The sequence below is a fragment of the Malaya genurostris genome, chromosome 3 (genome assembly GCF_030247185.1).
Source record: "Malaya genurostris strain Urasoe2022 chromosome 3, Malgen_1.1, whole genome shotgun sequence".
NCBI classification, from domain to species: domain Eukaryota; kingdom Metazoa; phylum Arthropoda; class Insecta; order Diptera; family Culicidae; genus Malaya; species Malaya genurostris.
The window spans coordinates 268,082,516-268,109,913 of record NC_080572.1 but is presented as its reverse complement, the minus strand read 5'-3'; the positions used below and the strand labels follow the sequence as shown (position 1 = coordinate 268,109,913).

The 27,398-nt window shown below is 36.4% G+C and overlaps 1 protein-coding gene across 1 annotated transcript in view; it reads right to left on the bottom strand.

Moving 5' to 3' along the window:
- LOC131438167 (protein bric-a-brac 1) overlaps nucleotides 1-27,398 on the bottom strand; it is a 466,395-nt gene that overhangs the window by 70,975 nt on the left and 368,022 nt on the right. The window contains exon 2 of the mRNA XM_058608000.1: nucleotides 18,408-18,465. Coding sequence (XP_058463983.1) covers nucleotides 18,408-18,465 — 58 coding nt within the window. The remainder of the gene's footprint in view (nucleotides 1-18,407; nucleotides 18,466-27,398) is intronic.

Here is a 27,398-nt window from a genome sequence, read left to right as displayed (position 1 = left end):
TTATTACCTACATAATATCATGAAAATATCAAACATACGTTTCTTTTTTCAGATAATAGATTTATAAGTTTCTTTTTTTTTGTTTCAATTAGAGAGGTTTCAACCTTAATGTCATTCGCCTTTTCGGGCCGAGAAAGCTTCCTGATCCTATATGCAGGGTTGATGGGCTGCGTGAAATGCATCGCCTAACCCATCACGCTATAGCCGTCCCCTGTTTTTAAGTTTCATTTTAGCTGTATCACCTTTGGATTTTACTCGAAATAACAAACCAGTCAGTAGATTGTCAAACTTGATTTAAGTTCATTTCGATATAGAATATCTTGCAACAACATAAAGAAACATATCTGTTTGATTTGAATTAAATTTTAGATTTAGAACTTTGAATGTTATACGAATAAAAAATTGGCTGATCTTTCCAGAACAAATGTTACATTTAAAATTTTGCCGACTGTCGTTGCGGGAGGTAGATTGGATCCGACCACCAGAAACATGCGAGCTGACTATGAGAAAAAAAGAATTTTGGACAATTGGTTTGGATTAAAATGAAAATACTGTTGGAAATAATCGTTAAAACTAATTGGAAGAAAATCATTTCTTTCTTTAAAATCCGAAAAAGTTTGATTTCGACAAACATTGAAATGACGAACTATTTTAAACTGTTTTTTTTATCAATCGCAAAGTTTATTTAGTATTGTTTAGTTTAATTTATTACAATATTGTTCTTTAGGAAGTTAACCGAAACGCACAACTAAATTTTTTATAATTTTGAAAAAAAAAATTAAAAACTTTTTTTGAGTATAAGCAAACATAACGTTTTTAATTTGTTAACAGTTTTCTCAAGTTAATACAAATTAGTCTTTATTTTGCATCGTCTCGCACTAAATGACGGTTTGAAATTTTCAACACACTTTCCCCTATAGTTCCGGAACCGGAAGTCGGACTCGGATTAAATTTAATAGCAACCTATTAGACTATAAGACGTTTCATTTGAGCCGTTGTGAAAATTAAATTTCATTTGAAGTTTGTGAAAATCGGTCAAGCCATCTCTGAGAAAAATGAGTGACATTACTTGACACATACTCACACATATCTATACATACATGTGCACATACACACACAGACAATGCAGACAGTGGGGAAAACGATCAAAAACGCGACTTTGCTCAATAATTTTATAAAAACCGAAGCAAATATTTTTAAAGGTAATATTTCTTATGCGAATTTTTCCGAAGAATCGATTTATGATAATTAGAAGATCCGCCATATTCACTATCATACCCGTTTTGCGCTACATTCCTCTTTTTTCTGATTTTACTTCGAAAACTAACTGTGAAACTCTGGAAAACTCTGGAAGATAGATAAATGGACTGTTTTAATGAGATTGACCGCAAATAACTGTAGTCTGTTTCACTCGCAGTCATCTTCTTCCATGAATTTACATAAAAAAGTTCTACTGATCGGTGTTTGGACCAATTATGGTTAAACAAGACAGTTCTATGTTTCGTATATAACCTCACAAAATAATTTACAGATAGTCTTCATGATTGCATGCTTCGTGCTACATCGTTTTACCCCAATTTTCCCACAAATATAATTTTATGTTGAATTCAGATTTACAGTTCCAAAACAGATCCAATGTGGCCTACCAATATTGATTCATATTACGTAGAAAACTTCAGTGATCCAAGTACACATAATGGGAATGACAGTACTAATCCGTTTAACCCTCTTTACCCCAATGTATGTCATAAGTTGTATCTTTGGGAGAACTTTCTTTCGTATTTCGAAAGCAGACGAATTTCGGTTGATGAAAATCGATTGATATTACGAAGAAAGGCCTAAAAATAAGATTACAAATGGATTCAATGGCCGACACGAATCTTGTTATACCGTTTTACCTCAATTTTTATAATTGAGCCTTTTTATACACAATTCGGAAGCAGATTCAATACGAACTATCAATATTGGTCCATATTACGTAAAAGACTTCAGCGATCCAAATACATTTTGGGGTTTATAACTGTCATTGAAGGTTTTATAACAGTTTTGAGGTAAACTTTTTTCAGCCTTCTTTCGGTATGCCAAAGAAAGTTTAACCAGAAATACGGCTTTTGATATCAATTGGGGTAAAACGGGTTAAACAGGCTAGTACTGGCATTCTCATTGTGTTTAATTGGATCACAGATGTTCTGTACGTAATATGAACCAATATTAATAGAACGTATTGGATTTGCTTTTGGATTGTAGATCAACTGAATATTATAACTAGAAAAGAAATGAGGTTAAACGGTACAACGAGTTTGCTGCTGTCATTAAAACTATATGCAATCGATTTGTTAAACATTTTTACATCAGAATCACTCTATTCGCTCTTCTTCAAGTTGTTTGGTTTTATGATATATAGTTAAGCTTAAATTCAATGCAGTATAAAAAGGGAACTTGGGGTTAAAATGAACATGATAGCGTTTCGTGCGGAATCGATTTTACTGACCATTTTACATGGAATCGATTTTACTGACCATTTTACACTCCACTCCACTCCACTTACTTTTTGACCTCCAAAAAAATCGTCGCGTATTTGATCCATTTTTCCCCACTGTGTAGTGTGACAGTGAGCTGTGTCGAATGATAATGGACACAATTTCCACTAGTTGATTATTCAAATAATTTCATAACCTTTATATATTAGAAAAGTAAACAGTAAACTTTGATAGAATAGAATCGTTATCATGATTTTGTGACAATACTAACAAGTGGGTACAAAATAAATGAAAGATAATATCAAACATTACAAATGGTCCCGTATGCTAATGACGGTTTATCTATATTAACTTTTCTTGCAACTATTTTAGAGTAATTTTTTATGTTTTCTGAAACTTCTTCTGATAAGATGGAAAGCTGGTGGTCATAATGTAAGATAGTAAAAAGAAACGATTGCCAATAACATTACAATAAATGGTACCTTTAATGAAAAAAGTAGCTGTAATTTTCAGATTTGATTGATAACTTTTTCGTTTGGTTGTGCATTAATTTTTTATCATTTTCATACACAGATTTTTAATGCAGATTTTTGATATGCCGATACAGACTTGCAGATTTTTCTCCTACAAAATGTAGATTTAAATGTGGCAACCCTGTACTCTATTCTAAACTGAACAAAGCCGGTGATGTTTTCTTCATCCGTACCACCACGTACCGGTTTTGCATCGTCATTTTGTGTGACAGTTTGAAAGTTTGTACACTCATGTAATTTCGAAATCGGAAGTCGGAACTGTATAAAATAGCGCAGTCTCATTTACAACAATGACAGCTTTAATTTGAATTAAGATTTGTGAAAATCGGTTTAATCGTTGCTGAGGAATCGAAGTGAGTTCCGTTTTTTAGAGCTTTTATTCACTATTATCAGTGCTTTCGGAACCGGGAACGAGGGACTAGTAGTCGCAAAATTGATTTATATATGAGCAATTCCAGAAATGCTTAACAGATCATCAGACTCGACCTTCTCCGATTTGGATGAAACTTTGCACATGGCTTCAGTATGGCAAACCAAAAGTTTTGAACCGATGGAGAGGTCAATCTGACTCACGACTTATTTTTAAAAAGGGCGTATGTATTTTTGTATTTCTCAAAAATTGTTGTAACTCGGAAACCGTTAATTGTACAAAAATGGCGTCCAGGAAGAAGTTGTAGGGAATCAATAGGGCACTATAAGAAAATATACACTGAAAAAAAGTTGATTTTTTTTTCAATAATTTCAAAATGAACCAAAAAATTAATTTAAAAAAAATCAGGGTTTCGATTTTTTTTGATAATTTTTATTTTAAAGCTGTTATTAAAACCTACATATTGATGGCTATCCCATCCATTACATGTTACAGCTAAAATAATTTACAGATATATTCGAAATTTCAAGTTCTCGTTGAAAGATAATCATTTAAACAGAAGAACTAGCGTAACTACGTCAAAACGACATGTAGAATCAAAGAGGTGTGCCAGTTGACTATCTACTGTTTACTACCAATGTACGTACCGGCGAATTGCTTACCTATGTTCTACCTGTTTCACATATAAATAGCTATGCATCGTAGAACAGATATCAGTTCATTATAAATCTCTTTCGAAACAGTTACAATACTACAATATGGTTTTCCCAAAGTGTTGTAAACTTTTTCCTGGTTTTGTGTGTTCCGGAAAATTTTTCCAGAAAAAAGCCACCCAATTCAAGGCGAACAAATACATTGTGTCGGAGGCAAGAGAATCAACGGAAGGAAAAAAGGCCAAGAAATAAACGGGACGCAACAGGAACGAAACGAGGTGCTTCAATATTTCAACAGCGATGACGTCAGCAGAGTAATGCCGGAAGAAAGAGATTGCGTCACAGTCAAAATGAATGGTAAGTGTGAACGCAAACAAAACCGATTGCTTTATTCATCATTGAAATAAATTTATTTGGGATATTGGATTTAGTACATTTGCAGCATTTAGACCAAAACACTGCAAGTTGCTTGGAAGTTCTGGTTCACATAACATATGTGTTTGCACAATCCATGAGACTGTTTCATTAATGATTCATGCTGTTGAAAAACATTTCAAGTATGATGATAAGAATTATTACTTAAAAAAGCATTATGTGACTCATCAAAAAGATCCTACTACCTCCGTGAATGCAAAAGTTGTCCAGCGACACAAGATCTGGAAAGAAGCGTTCTAGACAATTTCGAGGAACGTGATTTGATTGAGATAAGATTTGAGCAATGGGTTTCTACTGACAGATGTGATCTAGAGAAATTTGTCAAACCAGTAGAAAAATTTGCAGGATATTTTTGCGAAAAATTAGAAAAACTTGTGACTCATGATTTTATTAATAATCAGCAATCTGATTTTCTTAAAAAGGCAAAATCTAACTTAAAGACAGGAGAAATTGTAAAAATTTGTGATTTTTCAGAAAATTTTGCCCTTGTGCTTCAGGATGCTGTTCAAAGCCACTACTGGAGCAATGATCAAGCAACAATCAACGATATCATGAACAAATTTATTGCCTTTAACCTGTAGAATAATATTCTTCTCTTTAAATGATTATCTTTCAGCGAGAACTTGAAATTTTGAATATATCTGTAAATTGTTTTAGGTGTAACTTCTTCATTTTTCAAAAGGCATTGATGGGATAACCATCAATCTGTAGGTTTTAATAACAGCTTTAAAATAAAAATTGTCCAACAAAATTAAAACCCTGATTTTTTTTATTCAACTTTTTCGGATTACTTTGTAATTCTTGAGAAAAAAATCAAATTTTTTTTAGTTACAACGATTTGAAAAAGACCATTTTTGTGAAATACAAAAATACGCCCATTTCAAAAATCAGTCGTGAGTCGGACTGACCTCTCCATCGGTTCAAAACTTATGGTTTGTCATACTGAAGCCATGTTCAAAGTTTCATCCAAATCGGAGAAGGTCGATTCTGATTTTGTCACTTTTTCGTCTACTCATTCCTGGAACTGCTCATATCCACCAACGAACAAGATCTACAAACTAGATGAATTTTATAGTAAATTTTATACAAACATGCACCCAGTTTTGCCATCACTTGTGAAAAAATACTCATGAAATTGAACAATTTCCACTTATTGCGCTCTAATACCGGAACCGAAAGTCGGATCTGGTGCAATATTTCGGGTACTTTCAAAAGAATTTCACAACCTGTTTTTTGCATCTTTGTTTGTGGAAATCGGTTAAGAAATTTCCGAGAGAATTGAGTGCGCATTTTTTCATAGATTTATACATATTACATTGAAATTCCGGAACCGGAAGTCGGATGAGGATGAAATTCAATAGCAAGCACTTTAATCTAGTTCGCTTTCACATCTCATCCAAGTCAGTCGATAAAACAAAACCGCTTACGTTCGGGACAGAAGAAACCAAGTACAGTATTGTGTAGTGAATAATAGAACGACCTCGAAATGAGTGAACCAAACGAACAAAAGCTACCGCCGATACGAAAGAACACAATTATTGTTGACTTCAGGCAGTACAAAATTTGACCTTCGATACGAGAACTTGAAGGTTTACTTAAGGAGCAAATGCATCTTGACATTAAACGTGTGCATTTACTTCAATGCAATAAGACAAATAATGTTATTTACATCCAGTTTTATAAAGAGTTGGATGCAATTCAATTCGCAAAAGACAATAACAATGTGCGCTATGTGGAGCACGAGAACATTAAGTACAACATTCCAGTATATATGGAAGATAGTGCTATAGAAGTGCGTGTGCATGATCTTACCTCAAGCGTCATCGATCCTCATATTCGCAAAACTATGCCCCAATACGGAGATTCTCTCTATCGAAAAAGAAAAGTGGAAGAATTTTCCCCCGGTATTCTAAATGGCGTACGTTTGTTACGCATGCGCTTGAGGAGGCCTATACCTTCTTATATGACATTCGGTCAGGATACAAGAATCCCGTGCAAATCACTTTTTACCTATGACAATCAGATGGCCACATGTCAATATTGCCAAAAAGCTGTTCACTACGGTAAGCCATAATGTAAACTGGACAAGGAGACAACTACACCAAAGGACAACGGTGCTTCCTTCACACCAACCACAAGCAACCCCAGTACACCTGTGACAGTCACGAACAACAGTGAAGCATTCCCCTCAACGAAACCATCCAACGTATCCCCTATAGAACAAAGTACACCAGCTGCAGTTAACAACTTACCCTCCAACCAACTAGCAACTGCAAACAATGTACAACAAGACACATCTGATACAACTAGCGACGAAATCAACAACAATACCACCGATGCAGCAATGGATGACGAGACGAACCGCGAACAAACTGCCCCTCAATCCTCGCAAGAGAAAAATGGAAGCTCTACTCTCCCTAGAAAAAGGGTGACAACGAGATCCAATTCAAAAAGAATTATTTAAAAAATCGGCTCAATCGGCCACGTAAAGCTTGTACGCAGATAGGCATGAATAAAAATATCTTTTAAATAAAAAAAAAATGAAAAGCATTTTAATCTAAGTTTGAGAAAATCGGTTCTGCCATCGCTGAGAAATTTGAGTGACATTATTTGTCAACTTTGAGGTAAAAACCATTTACGTTTGAAAAATATCCATGAAAAATTTGAAAACTAGCAGTGTAACGGAAAAAATGATTTTCATCATGATCGTGTTAAAAATAGCCTCAGCAAAAATAAAAACAAAAAAAAAATTCCACTCAAGCGTTTTTTCAATTGAACGCATCTTGCCGTCAGATTTCAGGAACCATGCTCCGTCCAGGCTACCAGGCAATGCCCAGAAAACGCCCTAACCATTTACGGTATGCGTCACTTTGTTTGCAAGAATAATGGACAAGTTAAATGCGTTTTTTGCGAAGGTATCTACACTTTTTTTTCGCTAGTTGTGCCAGTTACCAACTCTTTCCTCCTCAAACCCACTAGGAAACTACACGCACGAAATCACACGATGCTGTCTATTCGTCATTGTGTGTGTCGGGGCTGTGCTGAGTGGGGTGAAATTGAAATTGTGAGGACTTCACACATGGATCCAGGGCTCTTGCTGTCAGGCTGTCCGGGCGGCAGTACTAAAGTGTGGCTACACCGAAAGGAAGTGCGAATAAGGTAAAGTGATGTCTGATGCCGGAGTATGCATGCTTCGTTACCGTTCCGGTTGTCTGTTTCCGCCTTTTCCGCACCGCGGCGGCTAACCGCTTCAAACAGCTTGCCACCATCATCGTTGAACGAAGTGACGGCAACCGCTTTCTCTCTCTCTCTCTGCCATCAGAACATTTGCCGGTGATGTTGCTGACCAACGGGCACAGGATGGCGAAAGGATCTTTCCTATATTTATGCTACATCTGCAGGTACCGCCACTTCCGATGGGATGCGTGAAAACCCAGCACACACCAGACGACCAACAGCCGGCGGAAGTAGGAGTGGAAAAAATTGCTTCCCTTTGTTGATTCACTCTCTCCCCTTTCTCTTTCTCTTGGCAGTGCACCACCACCAGCAGGCAGATAGAAAGTTCTTTTTTCCGCTATCATTCTTGAACGGAAGTTACACCAGAATTGTCACACACTGGCATGGCTAGGATGGCATTCGCGTCACTTTGATCACTGTACCTTTCGGGCTTGCAAGTAATAAAAAGTAGACACAGGGAGAGAGAAAAAAAATAGTGAGATACGAGATTCACTGTCAAGTGTTTTTTTTTTCTATTACAGTGGGCAGTAACAAGTGAAAAAAGCTATGAAGAAATTGTACGCACTGCTAGTTTGACCTCGAAGTCGATTCTTTCATGGAATCCAAAATGATCTAATTTTTTGAGATTCAAAGTTCCATTTGTCTGTCGTTTTTTGATTTTTAAACACTTGGTAATTAAGTAACCAGCGACAGTGGAATAAATTTATTACATGTATCAAAATCATGATAACTCAATTATGTCCGCCCAATAAACGCTTAATTGTCCAGTTATTAAATATTCCATCAAATTACCGCACAACATTACCGGTAATGAAAGAAACTAGCACTCGGACCATGTGACAGTTCCAAACCAAGCAACGGTCGGGGCCTCATTGAGTGATGCTGACTGACGGAGCAGCAAATGGAATAAACTTTTCAATTTGATCCGCTAATGAGATGAAAAATGATATAAATTAAATTTTGTAGTGATTTATTCACTTCCTCTGTTTATCGCATCAGGTAGGCCGAGCAGTGCAGGAAAATGCAGGGGGAAAAAACCGGCCCACCAACTGGCACATTTATATTACCGCTGAAGATTTTTCCGAGTGCATTTTCTGTACCCTGCCTGGCCGCAACCGTTCGAGTCTGCTAAATAAGCTGACATCCGTGGAAATTTCTTCCACCGAGCACCGATCGGTCGGGCGGTTTAGGCATGGAAAATGCGTGAAAGTGAAATTATTAATTAAAATATTCTTTCCTGTGTCGGTCCGCGGTGAGTTTATCGGCAAGAAAGTAAAACCTCCCGGTGCGGCCCACCACTCCGGTGGGATCGGAAATCCATTCGGCCCCGGCTCGGTACCGAGTGGCACTCAAGCTGATATCCGCTCCGGTAGATGTGCTCATCCGAAAGACGATGATTATGATGTCGACGAAGACTAATTTGCCCAATCGAAATTGACTTTGGACGTCTTTATTGTGTCGGTGTGGTCTCGTTGAAAATGTTCTGAAATAAGTTATCCTTCTGGTGTAATTCTGCAGTTTGAAGTTTTCTACGAAGCTGCTGCTTGTTGATTAGAGTCAGCAAAGCATAAGCAAAGTGGAAATGCTTCAGTGGTTGGCTCTAACAGGGGCCAACATCACTCCCCTGAAAGCTATAACAAACGCTACATGTCAAGCATCATTATCAGTATAAAAATCGATTGAACACAGACCAATGCAGTATCCGACCAGCATCAAGTGTGACCATTATGTCTCGCGGAAACCGCGCTTTCCCTGCGCGCCCAGGTCGAACCCTCCCCACCGTTTAACCACCTTTGTTTCCTTTTCCGATCGAGAATGGCTACACATTTTTTTTCACTCTCCAACGATTGCAAAAATCAAAACACACGCGCGACGTTGGCGATCGGGACAAGACGAATGGGCAACATCAGCAAACTGCAAAACGGGAAACGGGTTGCGGGACGGTGTGGTGTAAACATCCTAGAACGACCTCGCGGTCCAGTCCGCACACTCCAGCGAGGGTACCGCAGAGCAAAGCGTTGATTGCAAAAAATATAGATTTTTTAATTAAATCCACAGCCGCTTGGAAGCGCACACATTCTGCGCTATTTTTTTTAGAGTTTTATTCCTTTCTTTTGCAGTTTTTTTCCGCATCAGTACTCTTTTCGTTGGGTGTCTCCACCACCAAGTGTGTGTGAAAAAATACGGACGCGCGTAAATAAATTTACGGTGCAGCACTTCAAACCTTCTCTTCTCAAAACCGATCGGTATTTTTTTCTCACAACTGACTTAGAGTATTGCGCGGAAAGACTGAAAAATTTGTTGAAATAGGACATTTTTATATTAAAGAAGAAGTTACCAAATTTAGTCATAATTTGAGAAGCTGTAGTTTCATCAGAAAATAACTCATCTAATATTTTGACACAAACTAAAACATTATCTCGTAAAATTTGTAATAAAATATCAATGTTGAGTATTTAAAATATATGCCATTTATTAGGGGAACGGGTATAGCGTGATGGGTAAGTCGATTCCAGGTCCCAACCCCGCACATAGGGTCAGAAAACTTTTCTGGCCCGAAGAGGTGAATGACAACAATGTTAAAACTCTATAATCGAAAAAAAATATGTCATTTATTGCACCTTGAAGAAACAGCAGCGGAAAATTAGTCCAATTTTGATGAAATCTCAAACTTTGCTTTGAATACCATTCATAAAACTTTTTTTCCACCAGGTACTCATTTCTACCGCATCCTGAGTCACCCTTCTTAGTTTCTGTTTGACATTCGCACGATATTCCCCAATTAGGCTGAATTAAAGAAATTCAACCGGTAGCCTCAATTCCACTGTAGCACTTATCCGTTCTAGTGACAGTTAGCCAAATCAGGCTAATATTTTATAGGCCCATTGAGAGCTTTAATGTACAGAAGGATACGCTTTTGCAGCCACTCTGGTTTGCACATTTCGGAATCTCTCACTTTTCTCGGAAATGGCTGAACCGATTTTCACAAACTCCCATAGTCTGCTATTGAATTTCATCCCGATTCGACCTCCGGTTCCGGATGATATGCACTTTTAATATGCACTCGCTTTTTTAGGAGATGGTTGAACCGATTTTCACGAACTTAGATTCAAATAAATGGTCCTAATGTCCCACAGCCTGTTGTTGAATTTCATTTGGATCTGACTGCCAGTTCCGGAGTTATAGGGAAATATGTAAAAATTAGATATAAAATGTACACACAATTTTCTCGGAAATGGCTTACCCGATATTCATGAACTGAAAGTCAAAGTCTTGAAATTATTTTTATTTTTTTGGAACATTTTATCCGGATTTGACTTTTGGTTTCGGAACTAAGCTGAAATAAGTGAAAAAAATTTATTTTCATGAATATTTTTTCACAAATGATGGCAAAAGCAAGTACAAATCCCATAATACTGACTTATAAAATCTTCTAGTTGTCATAACTTATCAGTTTGAGAACATAAAAACTTGATCCGGAAACACAGAAGGTACACACTTCGAAAAATTTACATCTTAATAGATGCACATAAAAGGAGCGTCGCGATTCACTTACATTCACAATACAAAGCATGTAAAGATAAGTCATATCATTAACTTCACTGTTAATTTAGCTGAAGTTTACATCGATACAGATGGAAAATTTATTTTTACATGTTAGTAGATGTAATTATGGCATCACCGTAGAATTTACATCAAGCGTAAATTTCATTTTTTCTAAGAGTGTAGTGAGTAAGAGTGAAAAGCTCTTAGCTAGGTTCAGAACAGGTCCAATTTGTAGGTCATATTTATTGCTGGTCATACGAACCAACTTGGGCTATTCCGGTCCTCGAAATTAGGTTTCGGAAGAATTAGAAATAGTGATCAAAAACTGCAAAAAAGGATCTACCTTACTTTTCTTCAAGATGTCCAAATTGATTTTCACAAACTTATAGATTCAATGGAAACGTTTTTCGGTTTTAAACAGAATTCCTGAATTCGTTGTGGATAATAGTCCCAGTTCCGGAACTATAGGGTGTTTTGATCTGTAGACTTTGCTTTCTATTCAATAAAAAGTTGTTTTTAGAACTCCACTGTAATATTTATGATGTTATGAGTAATATGAGAAAGGCTTCATGGTTGTCAAATGGTGAGATAACTAAGTCCTCACAAGTTTCTATCTCATGCCTCCCCGAACGTCTATGATGACATTTGGTCAATAGAACGGCGTCGACTGAGTGCTATCGCCTTCTACGTTAGTAGCAGAATGAGAGGGTGCGAAATGGCTTGTAGGTTGAAGCCCATCCTAAAGTGCAATATTTATCATAGTGTATTGCAACATGTGGTTCTGTTGTTTGTTGTATTATTTGTTATATATTGAATTGAATTATATTACATTGTATTATATATTGTTACTATTATTATTATTATTATTATTATTATTATTATTATTATTATTATTACTATTATTATTATAATTATAATAATAATAATTATTATTATTATTATTAAATTGTGCTATATTATATTATTTTATATTATGTTATATCACAGAGAACAGATATTCAATAGACCTTCATGCGTGCAAAGTCGTATGCAACGGTCATCTTTAACGGATTTTCACTTGTATGTTTACACAACGTTTGGAAAAAAGTTTGTACTACCTTGGATGTCTGTTCTCTGTAGTTATATTATATTATGTTATATTGAATTATATTATATTATATTATATTGTATTGTATTGTATTAAAATATGCTACATTGTATTTTTTTTATCATGCACACACCGTACTAGATTAAGAGTTTTTTTGCGAATTTATCGGAGAAAATGAATTTGAACTTGCTAGGAACAGCATCTGGCCCAATACACAGTAATGACTCCCCATATAAAAGTTGGAAAAATTGATTAGTGCCCTCTCCCTCATTTTCCATCTATATATTAAGACCACTTAAAATATTTTCGTCTTGATTATTTAGAAAACAATGCTCGATAAGATAGTGCCTTTTCACTATTCTAATTTAAATATTATGTTTTTGTCAGTTCTTTCTTCTTTTATCAAATATTAATTTTGCCCCACTGGCCAACGTTTCGAAAGTTTATTTCATCATTCTCAGGGTCATGGTAGCTTAAAATGGTAATTGTGAATTGGCATAAAGTCATAGTTCGTATCTTTTGGTAATAGCGTTCAATTTTATAATATATGCGTATTCTAAGAATACGTTTAGAAGTGTTTAAAATTTCTTACTTCACAAATAGTTGCCAAAACCTAGCATATCTCTTGTTGTATCTAACGAATCAACATAATTTTTGCTGCATGCCATCGAAAATATGATCACAATTTTATGATAAAATATTCAGTTGTGTGACATAATCTCAAATAATTCAAAATTAAACTTTTCTGAAATGTTTGGTATAAACGAGTATCAAACAGGATAATTCATAAGGCGCGTTTGCCTTTCTCGTATTTTTAAAGCTCATAGCTCAGTGATCTTTATATAATCTAACTACCAATCTAACTACCAATCTTTATATAATCTAACTACCAATAGAATCGAAATTTTTCAACTTAAGCGTGTATAGAAAAAGCATTGATGTATTTCAATAGTACACTATTGAAAAACCTGTCTCATTTGACACCAGCCAATCAGAACGCGTTCTGAGGAAGAGAACAAAATATCTGCTGCCGTACAACAAATCGTTCGCGAAAAATGTTCCGAACAGTGCTTAATATCGTAATGAGTTCCACAGTTTGGTTTTTCTGAAAAGCAGGAATGAATCCCGTACAGCATCCGGATAATTTCTTTCAATGAAATGCAAATCCAAAATGAAAAAATCGAAATTAAAATTCTATATGCTGCTGTTTTTATAGCCGTTAGGACCGCCCATTAGTGAAAAAGCTACAAACGAAATCAGGTAAAAACAAACCTCTCAACAAATATTGGATCAGTTTGGATTCTATCGCCACTGCGAGCAAATGTATTTTGTGTCGTTTGCAAAGCTAGTTTCGCTTCCGACAAGAGCGATTACGTCACAGCTGCCAGTCATTTGCATTGGTGAAAAAGCAACGATGGAGAGCATTACACAAAATCAACCGTTCGTTTTCTAAAGAATTATTAGGATTTCTTGCTCGCAAATCGAAGGCAAAAAAACTTAATTTAGTGGAAATCTAGAACTGTTTGATTTGATTTTTGCACTTTTCGCTGTGTGAAATTCACAGTAATCTAGTGAAGCCTTCTTTGTTTTTGCGAAAAATGCATAATTCATACAATTGATCGACTAATTGATATTCGGAAATGTTAAGGAACATGTCAGTTGTTTTCGTATTCACGACATCCAGTTATGTCTCTGACATTACCCACCCGCCTTTTTTCATTTCCCTTTTTAAGATATTTTCAAGTTCGATATAAACTAAAAAAATCCGCAAGTTAATCATCGAACATTTTTTGCGAAAAAATGCAGTTATTTTTGACGATGATTTTGATTTATTGCATACTTTGTTTTAGATCGATACAATTTTTTTTGTTTAAAATCAACAAAAAGTAGAGAAATTGTTGACAAATCGAACAAAAATGAATAATAAAACAACCATGATAAAAAGAATAGAAGGAGACAAATCCATTTCTGTTTGCTTGTAGGGAAGACCGGGGTGAAAGTGGCTACTTTTGATTTCATCTTAAAATGACCAGTTATTGAGGGGTTTTCGCTCAGCGGTTTATGTTGAGCCGTTAGGTGGTGTTAGCAGCTCAACATAAACTGCTGACGCATTGATGAGCTGAATACCAAACGTTAAAAAAGAGAGAAAAAAAAGTTAAAATGACTGATTTTATTGAAGAAATATGAAAAATGATCCAAAAAAACATGTGAAATAAAATGCAATTGCCTTCAAGTTAAGACCAAAATTTAAGTGAATGATTATTGCGTAATTTGATCTAGAAAACTCAGCATCTGGCCAAATCATTCGATGATTCGGAATTTTCGCTCATCTTTTGTGCTGTCGATGCTGAATGTGTTGTAGGAACGTTTAGAAACGTACTCACGTCGTCAGTAATTTGTGATCATCAATTTAAAGATTTAGAGATTTTTGGACTATTTTTTTGGTAAGTACTCGAAAATTGTGCTGAGTTTCATAAAACCAGCAAGTTTTTGTGAACAAAAAACAATAATATATTTAACACTCAGACCGAGTCTAATGACCATTTTTGTCCCACCAAAAAAACGGTCATTTTCGCCTCACCTCTTTGTTTCGAGTTTGCGAGGTCATAAAATAGTTAGCTAAAAACACTCATCAAATATGATTTGTTCCAGGGAATATATTCTGCAACCCAAAAACTCTGAAACAAGAAAATTTTACTTTTGACGCTAAAATCGACACTTTCGCATTTAGTGTTCGAATTTTTACGAGTGGCCATTTTCGCCCCTGCCTCCTCTATTTATATTCCCTACTTGTTGTCACTGTTCTTTCTGACGTTTTGTATTGCGGAGAATCGAATTCGATGTCTTAAAGATTTAGAATTCTTTACTTTTCTTATTACTTTACTGAAAAATACAGTATAAATTTAAATACAGTGCATTTAAAGGTAAAAAACACTACGCAGTATTTGAGTCAAAAATATAGTATAATACTATCAAATCCAGTGCGGATACGTGCATCAAATATATGAAATTAAGAATGTAAAGAGTGTAATGAAATTGACCATAAATTTCTTGGAATCTGTTCAACACTGATATTGTTTGTAGTTGTGCAGCTGAAGTGAACTCAAAAGTTTGCAGTTTCTTCATGCAACATAATTATGTAACTGTAATTTGTAATGAATGAAAAAATAATAAATAATTAAATGATAAAAAAATGCATCTTGGATTGAACTTACACAAAATTTGGTTTAATTCCAAATTTAATCTGTCAAGATTTTATCAAAAACCAGCCATATAAGGATAAAGGTAAATGAACATTATTTATCCAACACATGGATCAATAAGTCCCGAGACTAAAGCAGAGATGGCGCTCGTAGTAAACCAGTAACCACGTCTTTCTATAGTACTAACCTTTTCTTGAAACGGGTCAAAATTTTAAGTCGATCCGACCAGAAACAGCTGAGTTATCGAGATTGGAGTAAAGTCGTTTTGTAGTTTGTTTAAAAAATGGAAAAAAACCGAGTTTCGTGTTTTGATAAAACATTGTTTTTTAATGGGTAAAAACACCGTGCAAGCGAAACAATGGATTGAAAAATGTTATCCGGACTCTTGTCCATCAAAAGCAACGATTTGTCGGTGGTTCGCCGAGTTTAAACGTGGTCGTACCGACACAAATGACGCGGAACGCTCGGGTAGACCTGTGGAAGCCGTTACACCGGAAAATGTGAGTGAAGTGACAAAAATTATAATGAAAGATCGTAAAGTGAAGCTCCGTGAGATTGCTGAGATGACACAGATATCATATGGAAGTGTATTTACTATCCTTCATGAAAAATTGAGCATAAAAAAGGTTTTTTTCCAAGTGGGTGCCGCGATTGCTTTCGATGGAACAAAAACAGCAACGAGTCGATGATTCAGAAAGCATTTTATCGCTATTTACTCGCAACAAAGAAGATTTCTTGCGTCGTTACGTGACCATGGACGAAACATGGATACATCACTACACTCCAGAGTCGAAGCGGCAGTCATCTGAGTGGCGCACAGCTGGCGAAAGCCGTCCGAAGCGTCCGAAAACGCAGCCGTCAGCTGGCAAAGTCATGGCGTCAGTTTTTTGGGATACGCATGGCGTGATTTTCATTGACTACTTCGAAAAAGGTAAATCGATCAACAGTGATTATTATATTGACTTACTGGTGCGTTTGAAGGAGGAAATCGCAAAAAACGACCGCACATGCAGAGAAAAAAATCCTTTTTAATCTAGACAATGCAGCCTGCCACAAATCGATGAAACCAATGGCGAAATTGAACGAATTGGGCTTTGATCTGCTTCCCCACCCCCCATACTCGTCAGATTTAGCCCCCAATGACTACTGGCTCTTTGCTGATCTTAAAAAAATGCTCCAGAGAAACAGATTTGGCTCAAATGAGGAGGTCATCGCTAAAACTGAAGCTTATTTTGAAGCGAAAGATAAATTTTTTTATAAACATGGTATTGGAAAATTGGAAAAACGTTGGAACCATTGTATCACCCTAAAAGGTGATTATGTTGATGAATAAAAAAAAATTTTGCAAAAAAATGTTGTTTCCATTGTTAGTCTCGGGACTTATTGATCCATGTGTTACAATAAAAACCATTTAATGATAGTAAAAATTATCTATTTTAAAAAACTATACTCTGATCGTTATGAAGAAGATAATGTACAGAATAATAATTTTAACTGCAATAGCATCATGTATTTAAGTTTATTTTTTGGACTGACTCTTCAATGACAAACCTTAATTCGGTATGGACTGAAGAATAACATTTCTGGGTACCAGAGCCTAGATTTGGAATGTCCGAGAGAATCCGTCACTTCAGTCGTCTCTTTGTTAATATATTCTGGCTCATTAAAACTGTATTCAAATAAAATCCTTCATATATTAGTACTGTATTTTTTTTCAATAGTTCCGAATAAAGTCATCTACAATTCCATAAAATAACCCTGCTCTGTTTTTGAGTACTTGCCGGCTGGAAGCACACAACCACCGAATTTTCCTCCCATGCTGGCAGCTGCCGCAACGAGATACTTTTCCGACCATCCACCAATCCATCAGTGAGTGAAGAGGGGGGAGGCGTGAGTCGCCAAAAAATAGCCAAACCGAGATGCAAAATAACAGAATGAAAAATTTAAATTTTCTATATAGCAATCAGAAAATGAGCAGAAAGAGGGAAAATTTGTTTTGGAAAATATATACACAACAATATTCGCGGTGAAGAGGTGAATTGTACAGTCGGTAACAGAAGAACATCATCATCGTCGTCGTCGTCGTGGTCGTGGTCGCCGTCGTTGTTGCCGTTGTCGTTGCTCTAGCAGAGGGTAAATCGCGGAAAAAAAATGAATCCGTTTAAAAAAACGACGCCGATGACGATGGCAGCCGAGGGGTTGATGTAAATGTTTGCTGAGGTAATAGAAGGATGCCAAGAGCAGCGAGGAGAACCGAAACCACGATGGCGCTGCTTTTGGACCGCGGATCTGCGATATAACGTAAAGCTGATGGGGGTGACGACGGCGACGACGACGACGACGACGCTAACTAAGGGTGGACGAGTGTTATCCTGGCTCTCGTATTGATGGCAGTGAGTTTCGCGGGCAGAAATACAAAAAAAGAAAAACGATACGTCGGAATATCTCCTATCAACCCACACACTCACACACGAACAGAACACATAGATTTGAACATTTCAATACCCCGTATAAGCACATAAGCCAAGGTTCGACATTGTTTATAATTTAAAATCAATTAACATCCCTTCCACTGAATACGGTGGTTGATGCAGTGTCGGCAGGGAGTCTAAGGACCTTACAGTTCCATCATTATATTTAGATTCTATCTAGTTGGTTTTAGTTTTAAACGTCTTTAAGCTCCACTTGTTTCAGTTCTCATTTTTGTTTCTCTTGTTTTTTCACGTTTTTTTTTATATTTTACCGAAAAAAAACTAACGGTTTCTCGCCCGATAATCATTTGATTCTGGCATTAGCAAACGATAGATAAGCTGGGAAGGCGCTCCGTCGAATATAAAAATCGAGAAAAAAAAACAAAACTTACCCGTTATCGATGATGTAGACGCACCCAGCCAGGCCTGAGAATTCTCCAGAAGTTTCGCCTGAAATGAAACAGAACCGGACAAGGGAAGAAGATCAGTATCCTGCAGGAAAGTGTATTATTTTCGAGGAAATGTATATCTTTAGTTTTTTTCTCCTGGTAGACCAAGTCTGCGCAATGCAACATCCATCCCCGTGCCGCTGCCGCTGCCGCCACCGTCCAGGGAGACGGTTTAAGTGCGAAACTCGGAAAAGACCGGTCGGAATTGTTAGGTAGCTCTCATTAAATTACCGGCTAAGGGTTATTTTTTTTCGGGAAGTCACAGCAACTTTCAACGTAATATAAAACTGCTACGGGGCTTGAAGTCCGCCATCGGGGAGGAAAAGTATAATAATAAAATATAATAAATAAAAAATCCCTTTGCTGCTCGATAGCCCCCGGATAAGACCTTGAGACGGTTGCGATTGAGTTTATGATTGTTATTATTATACTCGTTATCGGAACCGGTGCCGTCCTCGGCCAGAACTTAGGCCGACGATCATGATTGGCGCAGGATCTCACCTTCGGCCGAATATCGGGGAAAACAAAAAAAACAAAGCTTCTTCACAATCGATCGATGGACCCCGGATAACTGGGCTGGGATAGTGGGATAGCGAGGGATCGAGGGGACGAGGCATGATTTACATGTCGGGTGCCGGTTGGAGTGCAAGTGCTGCACAGAAGTCGTGAATCGCTTCGGTCCTACGCACTTGTGCTACGGGAGATGTTTTTTTTTTGGTCGTGGGTTGGAAGGCGAGAGCTGCGTGCGGAGGGGGTGAAAATTATTAGTTGCAAATAAAATATAAATCCATGTTCGATATAATTTGCTGTTTGCCAACAATGATGGGGTCCGGTGGATTCGATTGTTGGCGAGATGAAGCAGAAGCACCAGCAGCATCATTCACCGTGGACCAGTTGAAACGGATATTTACCATTTTGTGTTGTTTTTAGTGCTCGATTGTGATGTGCTTTTACTTTGTGCGCTGCAAGAATCAATTCAAACATTCCCACAATGGCCTTGGGCCTATTGATTGTGGCTCAAAACGACAATGTCATTGACGAAAATTGATGGTTTCGTTTCATGGAATGGATTTGTGGAAGATGTGCCCAGCAGTGATACAGCACTTTCATCGTCATTTATTTGTTGTGAGTGGCAGTATTTCATGGGGGTTCTTAGTATAAACAAAATAAGGTGGTCAAAACGATAAGATTTTTCTTGCAATGATATTCAAATAATAAAAATAAAGCAAATTTGTTTCATAATTAGTAAAATTATTCCTTTGATTGGAAAAAGTTGCTGGTTCGACTCCCGTCTCCAAGTTATTTTTTTCGCAAAAGTTCAATTTCTGTTATTTCATTTATCAGTCCATTTGCAGTATGCTTGTTGGGTACTGAGAAGTTATATTTTAGGCAGTTTCATATTATTTAAAGCAAAGTATACCGTTTACGCCGTTGTACCGTTTTACCCCGTTTCAATTCAAAAGTAGATCCAATACGATCTATCAACATTGGTTCATATTACGTACAAAATATCCGTGATCCAATTAAATACAATGGGAGTAACAGTAGTAGCCTGTTTAATTCTAATTTTATGTAGCAACGTAAAACACGAATTTTTAATACTGTTACATACAATTATTTCTAAGTACCAAAAAAGACATTTGGCCTCGGACTGATTTTAGCACGGTTCGTTTTTGGCAACATAATTGTTCGAATATGACACATGTAAACCAGATGATGGCAGAATTTTCGAGTTGAAAGCGTTTCCATAATTATATTGATTTAAACTACTAACAGCAATAAATGCTGGAATAACATAACACCCATATACCATTCGAATCAGTTCGTCGAGATCAGCAAATACGTGTGTGACAAATAATTTCACTCAATTTTCTCGGAGATGACTCAACCGTTTTTTACAAATTTAGATTCATATGAAAAGTCGTATGCTCCAAAACAAAGTTCCTGAATTATGTTTGGTTCCGACCTCTGATTCCGGAACTACAGGATGATATGTGAAACGAAATAAAACTGTGAAACTAATTTTTTTCGTAGATGGCTGAACCGATCTAAGATTCAAATGAAATCTAAGAATCATCTAAGATTCAAATGAAAAGTTATCAGATTCTATAAAACATCTTGTTTTTCAATCAGATCCGACTTCTGGTTTAGGAGATACAGGGTGATTAGTATAAAAGTGTCCATTTCACATAAATTAATCCGGTACCCGATAGGTATGCAGATTTGTATAGTCGATAACAAAATAAACTTATTTCAGTTTCAGTGAAATTCAGTTTTCGATTCGGATTTAATTCGCACTACGATTTCTCATATATGTTTATACTGATTTTCAAACATTTTGAAACAAATGTAAACTATACAGCTACTCAGGTGAATTTGTCTGACTTCGGCTACACCGATTTTCGAATTCCGGTTCCAGTATCGAATCGTTTTTCAAAGCTCAATCGTTTTCTCAAAAAAAGCCAGATCGACGAAGACAAAATTAATTATTATTATCCAATTATGACTTCCGATTCTGGAATTACAGGATGAAGAATTTCCAAAATTCAAACCGATATAGAAGATGACAATCCCGAGAAGCTTTAAAGTTGGACTCAAAAATATTGCATTTTTTTTTGTCATATGGCCATACGAATCGGTTTGGGTTATGCTGGTTCCTGAATCCCGACTCTGGAAGTACCTTAAATTACCGTAAACTCTAAAGTGGAACTTACTGCGACATATCATGGAATTTTCAATCGATTGTCACACTTTCAGATTCAACTTCGATTCGATTTGCAGATTCGACATTACAGAATAATGAGTGATTAAAATCTCAAATTGTCGCTTAATTCGACGGTCATTAAAATAATGTCATGAGAACTGAAACACCGAAGAATATTTATGCAAAAAACACATGCGGATTGATAAAAAAAAGGTATCATCTCTGCTAGGTGGATTAGGCACGTTTTTTATGCGGGTTTCACCGAAAAAAGATTGTATGCCCAAATATAAGTAACAGTAATCAGCATCTAGATTTTGAGTGTAAAGTATGAGGCAATTTTCTATATTGCATTTGAGCGAGAAGTTCAGTTAAAGTTTAAATTCTTCGTCCTATGATTTTTAAGGGTTTATGAGCAGTTTGGAATCAATCAGGAAGCATAAGAGCTTTCTTAGTTGTTATCAAGAATTTGAATGAAAATATTGAACAAAATTAGTCACTGAAAAACGTGATTAATCCACCTAGCAGTGAGATGATACCTTTTTTTATCAATCCGCATGTGTTTTTTTGCATGGATATTCTTAGGTGTTTTAGTTCTCATGACATTATTTTAATTATCGTCGTTTTAAACGGCAAATTGAGATTTTAATCACTCATTACCCTGTAATTTCGAATCTGCAAATCGTATCGAATTTCAATCTTAACGTGTGACATTCGATTGAACATTCCATGAGATGTCGAAGTAAGTTCCACTTTAGAGTTTTTCGTCATTACCTATGGTACTTCCAGAGCCGGTATTCAGGAACTAGCATAACCCAAAATGATTCGAATGGCCATAAATTAATACGCCAAACAATTTACATCTTCTATATCGGTATGAATTTTAAAAATTCATCATCTGTAATTTCAGAATCGGATAAAATTCACCAATTTTGTATGGGACCTTAAGTCCTTTAATTTGAATTTTTGTTTTTGAAGTTCGATTTGGCCTTTTTGAAAAAATGATTAAACTTTGAGAAACGATTCGAAACTGGATCCGGAGTCCTAAGATCGGTGTAGCCGAAATCAGATAAATTCACCTGAGGAGTGTGTAGACATCTTTGAGAAATTGTAGTGCGAATTAAAATTTGGGGGTACATTCCGAATCAAAAAAAGAATACCGCTTAAACTGAAATAAATTTATTTGGTAATCGACTATCCAAATTTGCAAACCCGATAAACCTGATTAATTTATGTGAAATGGACATTTTTATACTAATTACCCTGTATCTCCTAAACCAGAAATCGGATCTGACTAATTTTTATAGGATTTTAAGACCTCTCATTTGAATCATAGATGATTCTTAGATTTCATTTGAATCTTAGATCGGTTCAGCCGTCTACGAGAAAAATGAATTGTATTATTTTAATTTCGTTTCACATGTCATCCAGTGGTTCCGAAATCAGAAGTCGGATCCAAATTTGGAAGTATACTAGTTTTCATATGAATCTGAGTTTGTAGAAAACGGTTTAGCCATCTCCGAAAAAATTGAGTGAAATTATTTGTCACACACGCATTTGCTGATCTCGACGAACTGAGTCGTATGGTATATGGAAGTTATGTTCTTCCAGCTTTTATTGCTGTAAGTAGTTTAAATCAATATAATTATGGAATTACTTTCAACTCGAAAATGCTGATATCATCTGGTTTATAAATGCCATATTCGAACGATTATGTTGCCAAAAACGAACCGTGCTAAAATCGGTCCAAGGCAAATTGTCATGAAAAAGGATGCTGTACACAGTCTTTTGGGCACTTAGAAACAATTGTATGTCACAATATAAAAATCGTGTTTTCCGTTGCTCCCAAGCATTTCTTTGTCATACAGTGCTCAAAACTTCTACTGCTGGAATAAGGGGAAAAGTCGTTTACACAAAAATATTAATATCTCCGTTAAAAATGGACGGATTTTAACAAACTATGGCTTGTTGGATAGCTATAACCGTGCGGAATCTAAGTCTAAAAACATATTCTGTTTTCAAGGTCAATTGTGACAGATACTGTCAAAAAACTCAAAATTTTGACATAAAACTTCGTATAACTCAAAAAGTAAACATCCGATCTCAAAACCATTCAATAGCGTTCTGGGTGACCGGGAGACCTTTCGTTTGCGACTAGTTTGATCAAAATCGGTCCAGCCATCTCTGAGATCTCGACCTCTTAGTTGACAACACACATACAGACACACACACATACACACACACACACACACAGACATTTGCTCAGTTCGTCGAGCTGAATCGATTGGTATATGACATTCGGCCCTCCGGGCCTCGGAAAATTTTTCGAAAGTTTGAGCGAATTCTATACCTATTTTTTATATATATATTGAAAAAGGTAAAAAATCGATTTTATTAATTTAAAGTCGATTTTTTTTATTCGGATGAGATATTGTTACAAGATGGTTCCTACCTACAGTCAAACACTCAATTTGGACACTTTTAAGGAAAAAAAGTTATTTGAAAAAAACTTTTGCTTGTCCAACTTAATTTTCAGTGTAATTTTTTCAGTGTAATTTTTTCAAAAATTTAACCAACGAAAGTATTGCTTATTTCAAAATCCATTGAAACTCAGTTTGTGAGAAGACATTGTCCAATATAGTAACAAAGTATATTTTTATAATTTATAAAGAATTTCATTGAACAGAGTTACTCGATAATAAATGTTTAATTTTAATTTGTATCATTTATTTATACCCGCCTTTAACCTAGATACGGTCGTTCGCCGGGTTGGGTAATAAATGTTGAGAAAAAGAATTTGTTTTTTGGATTTTGGTAAACGTTTCTATAACGTTCGTGTCATATTATAAAAATTATTTCCGGGTTGCTTTACAATGGCTTCAATAGAGTTTGTGATATATTTGACTTTTGGTCCGGTTAGGCGGTTCAATGCACAGGGTGCTGGTCTTACAAGCCAGTTGTCGTATGTTCGAGGTCCGACCTGGAAGGATTATTAATGTCAGTAGGATCGTACTACTAACCATGTAATGATTCTGAACGCTAATAATTGGTTGCGAAGTTTATTGAAACAGAAAAGTCAAATTCTAGAAAAGGAATGCAATGCCATGATTTTGCGTTTAATATCTTTCTGACTTCTCTATCTCAAGTTTCAAATTTATTTGAAGACTTAAAGACTGTTCCAGAAAGTATGGTCGCAACCAAAAACCGCTGCCGTTTCGCAATGGTTCAGAATCTGTCAATTTTTATGGCTGCGTCCTGTTGTTTCTCTTCTCTAACCACTTGTGCAGTTGTTTATTCGTTTTCATTAGTTTGTTTCGAAATGCGTGGACTTTCAGCAGAACAACGTCGAACAGTTGTGTACAAATGGTGCACAGAACGCGGACTGTCACTGAGAAAGATAGCAAAAATGGAAGGAGTAAGTGAAAAAGCCGTGCGAGATGCAAACAGGAAGTTCGGTGAGGATAACACCTTTAAGGATAATCCGAAAACGGGCCGAAAAAAGGGTCCTGCTAGCCCTCAGTTGGATAAACGTATACTGAAGGCGTTCGAGCAAAAGAAGGAGGTTTCAGTTCGGGATGTGGCCAAAAAAAGGGGTACTTCGAAGTCAAATGTTCTTCGTGCTAAAGAACGTTTGAATCTTCGAACCCATAAGAAGCAGAAACAACCAAAACGTAGTCCGAAACAAGAAGCATCGATCAGACCGAGGGTTCGAAAGCTGTACGATACGATTCTTGCTGGAAATTTGAGCTGCATAATCATGGACGACGAAACCTACGTGAAACTCGATTAGAAATCCTTGCCGTGACCACAATATTATACGGTGCGAGAAGAGCAAGTGTTAAACCAGTCCGAGACATCGATTGAAGTCGAAAAATTTGGTAAGAAAGCTATGGTATGGCAAGCAATTTGTAGCTGCGGTAAGATTTCGAAAACCTTCATCACCACTGCTTCAATGAACAGCGAAATATACATCAAGGAATGTTTACAAAAACGACTTCTACCCATGATTCGAAGCAACAAGGATCCTGTTGTCTTCTGGCCAGGTCTTGCTTCTTGCCACTACTCGAAATCAACGGTAGAATGGTATACTACCAAAAATGTCACTTTCGTCGCAAAAGACATGAATCCACCAAATTGCCCACAACTTCGACCGATTGAGGAATTTTGGGCATTAACGAAGGCACATCTTAGGAAACATGTCTCGACAGCCGAAATCATTCAACAGTTCGAAAAAGATTGGAAAAAAGTGTCAAAACTTGTCGCCAAGAAGTCTGTACGGAATTTAATGAGGAACGTTCGCAAGAAGGTGCGCCAGCAAGTCTACAATGGCTAAGTAGCAAATGTTGAAAATAATATTCTGTTGTTGTAGTCAAATATTATCAGTACCAGGTCTGTTCAAAAAGTAGCCGGAATTCTCATTTTTCTAAAAAAATATTTATTTATTCGTCTACATCTATATGGTCCCCTTCAAAGTAATCCCCCCTAGATATAATACACTTATGCCAGCGTTTTTTCCAGTCTTCGAAACACACCTGATAGTCACTTTTTGTAATGCTCTGTAGCACTCTCAACGATTCTGCCTTTATCTCTTCAATCGATGAAAAACGCTGTCCTTTCATAGGTCTCTTCAACTTTGGGAACAGGAAAAAATCACACGGAGCGATATCTGGTGAATAAGAAGGTTTAACAGCTCCTGAGCGATGGTAATGCGTTTGTTTTTTTGATCAAAATTCAGCAGTTTTGGAATGAATTTTGCTGCCACTCGTTTCATGCCCAAAACATTTGAAAAAATATGATGGCATGAGCCAACTGATATGCTAACTTCATCAGCAACTTCTCTAATAGTGATTCGGCGATCATCCATAATCATTTTTCCCACTTTTCCCCCATTTTCATCGATTATTGACGTGCTGGGTCGACCGGAGCGTTCGTCGTCTTCAACGTCTTCGCGGCCATCTTGGAAACGCTTATACCACTCGTAAACACTTGTTTTTTTCATAACAGACTCACCGTAGGCTCTCTGTAACATTTCGCACACTTGGTTACACTTTATTTTATTTTTCACGCAAAATTTAATACAAATTCTTTGACTCTTCAATTCTTCCATTGTTTAAACTAACAAAAATCGCCGAGCTCAAAAAAACACGTCTATACCAGCCGCTACAAGACAGAATGTGAACAATGAATACAGCTGAAAATTTCACCATACATTAGGGACATATGTACCAACACAATAAAAAAAAAATTTTGCCCGCCGGACTCTCCAGACGCGCGCAATTAAAAAATTCCGGGAACTTTTTGAACAGACCTCGTATATTGAATACAATTTGAATATCTAACACTTCTGAATTATTTACAGCGAAATCAAAGTGCGTCCATACTTTCTGGGACTATTATATGCTTAGTTTATAAAATTTTAATGTAAAATGTATTGTGTTTATTTTTATGAATTAATTTCATAAGATATGAAGTTTTGCTGTTAAGAGTTGATTTCAAGCGAGATTTTCCTGGTCTAAAGTTCATAATATTCATGTGTCGGAATACAAGGTTCACTAACATAAATCTTTGAAGACGACGGTAGACTGGACTTTATCGATTGTATACCCTTTCGAAAGAGACTCACAATTCATCATAAAAATCCTATTTCGATTACATATTTAAAAACCATACGTAATGGAAAAAATATAATAATAACTAGTAAGACATTCCAAACTGGTGTTAGTACTTGATGCACAGAAGCGCAACAAATCGGAAATTATGACCTGCAGAATCTCCACTTCCCTCTCTGGCCACCATGTATCGATCAGGGAAACAAAACAAAAATATGCAACACCCATCCGCTTTTTCTTACAATATCGATTCAAAGGTAAATAATTTTATTTTGTTTCGATTGCTACCTCGCGCACAGTTCTCTCGCCCTTCCGTTTCGCTTCTAGCGCAGAAAATTCTGGTTTTCCGTGTGCACTCGGAGGCATATTCAGAATCGGGAATAATAATAAAAATAAATGGATTTAAATTATAGAGAGCGTCTTAGGGCCGGTGAAGTTTCACTTGCGCCTATACGATTCCCGTTGGGTTGTGGTCAAGACTGAATGCAAAATTTTTATGTTTCTGTCGATATGATTCACATTCGGACTGGGCAACGCGAGCTGTAATTAATTTTTATTTACCTCAATCATGCAATTTTTGGCTTTGGGTCCCCGGTTGTTCACATTTTATGAATGCAGTTGGCC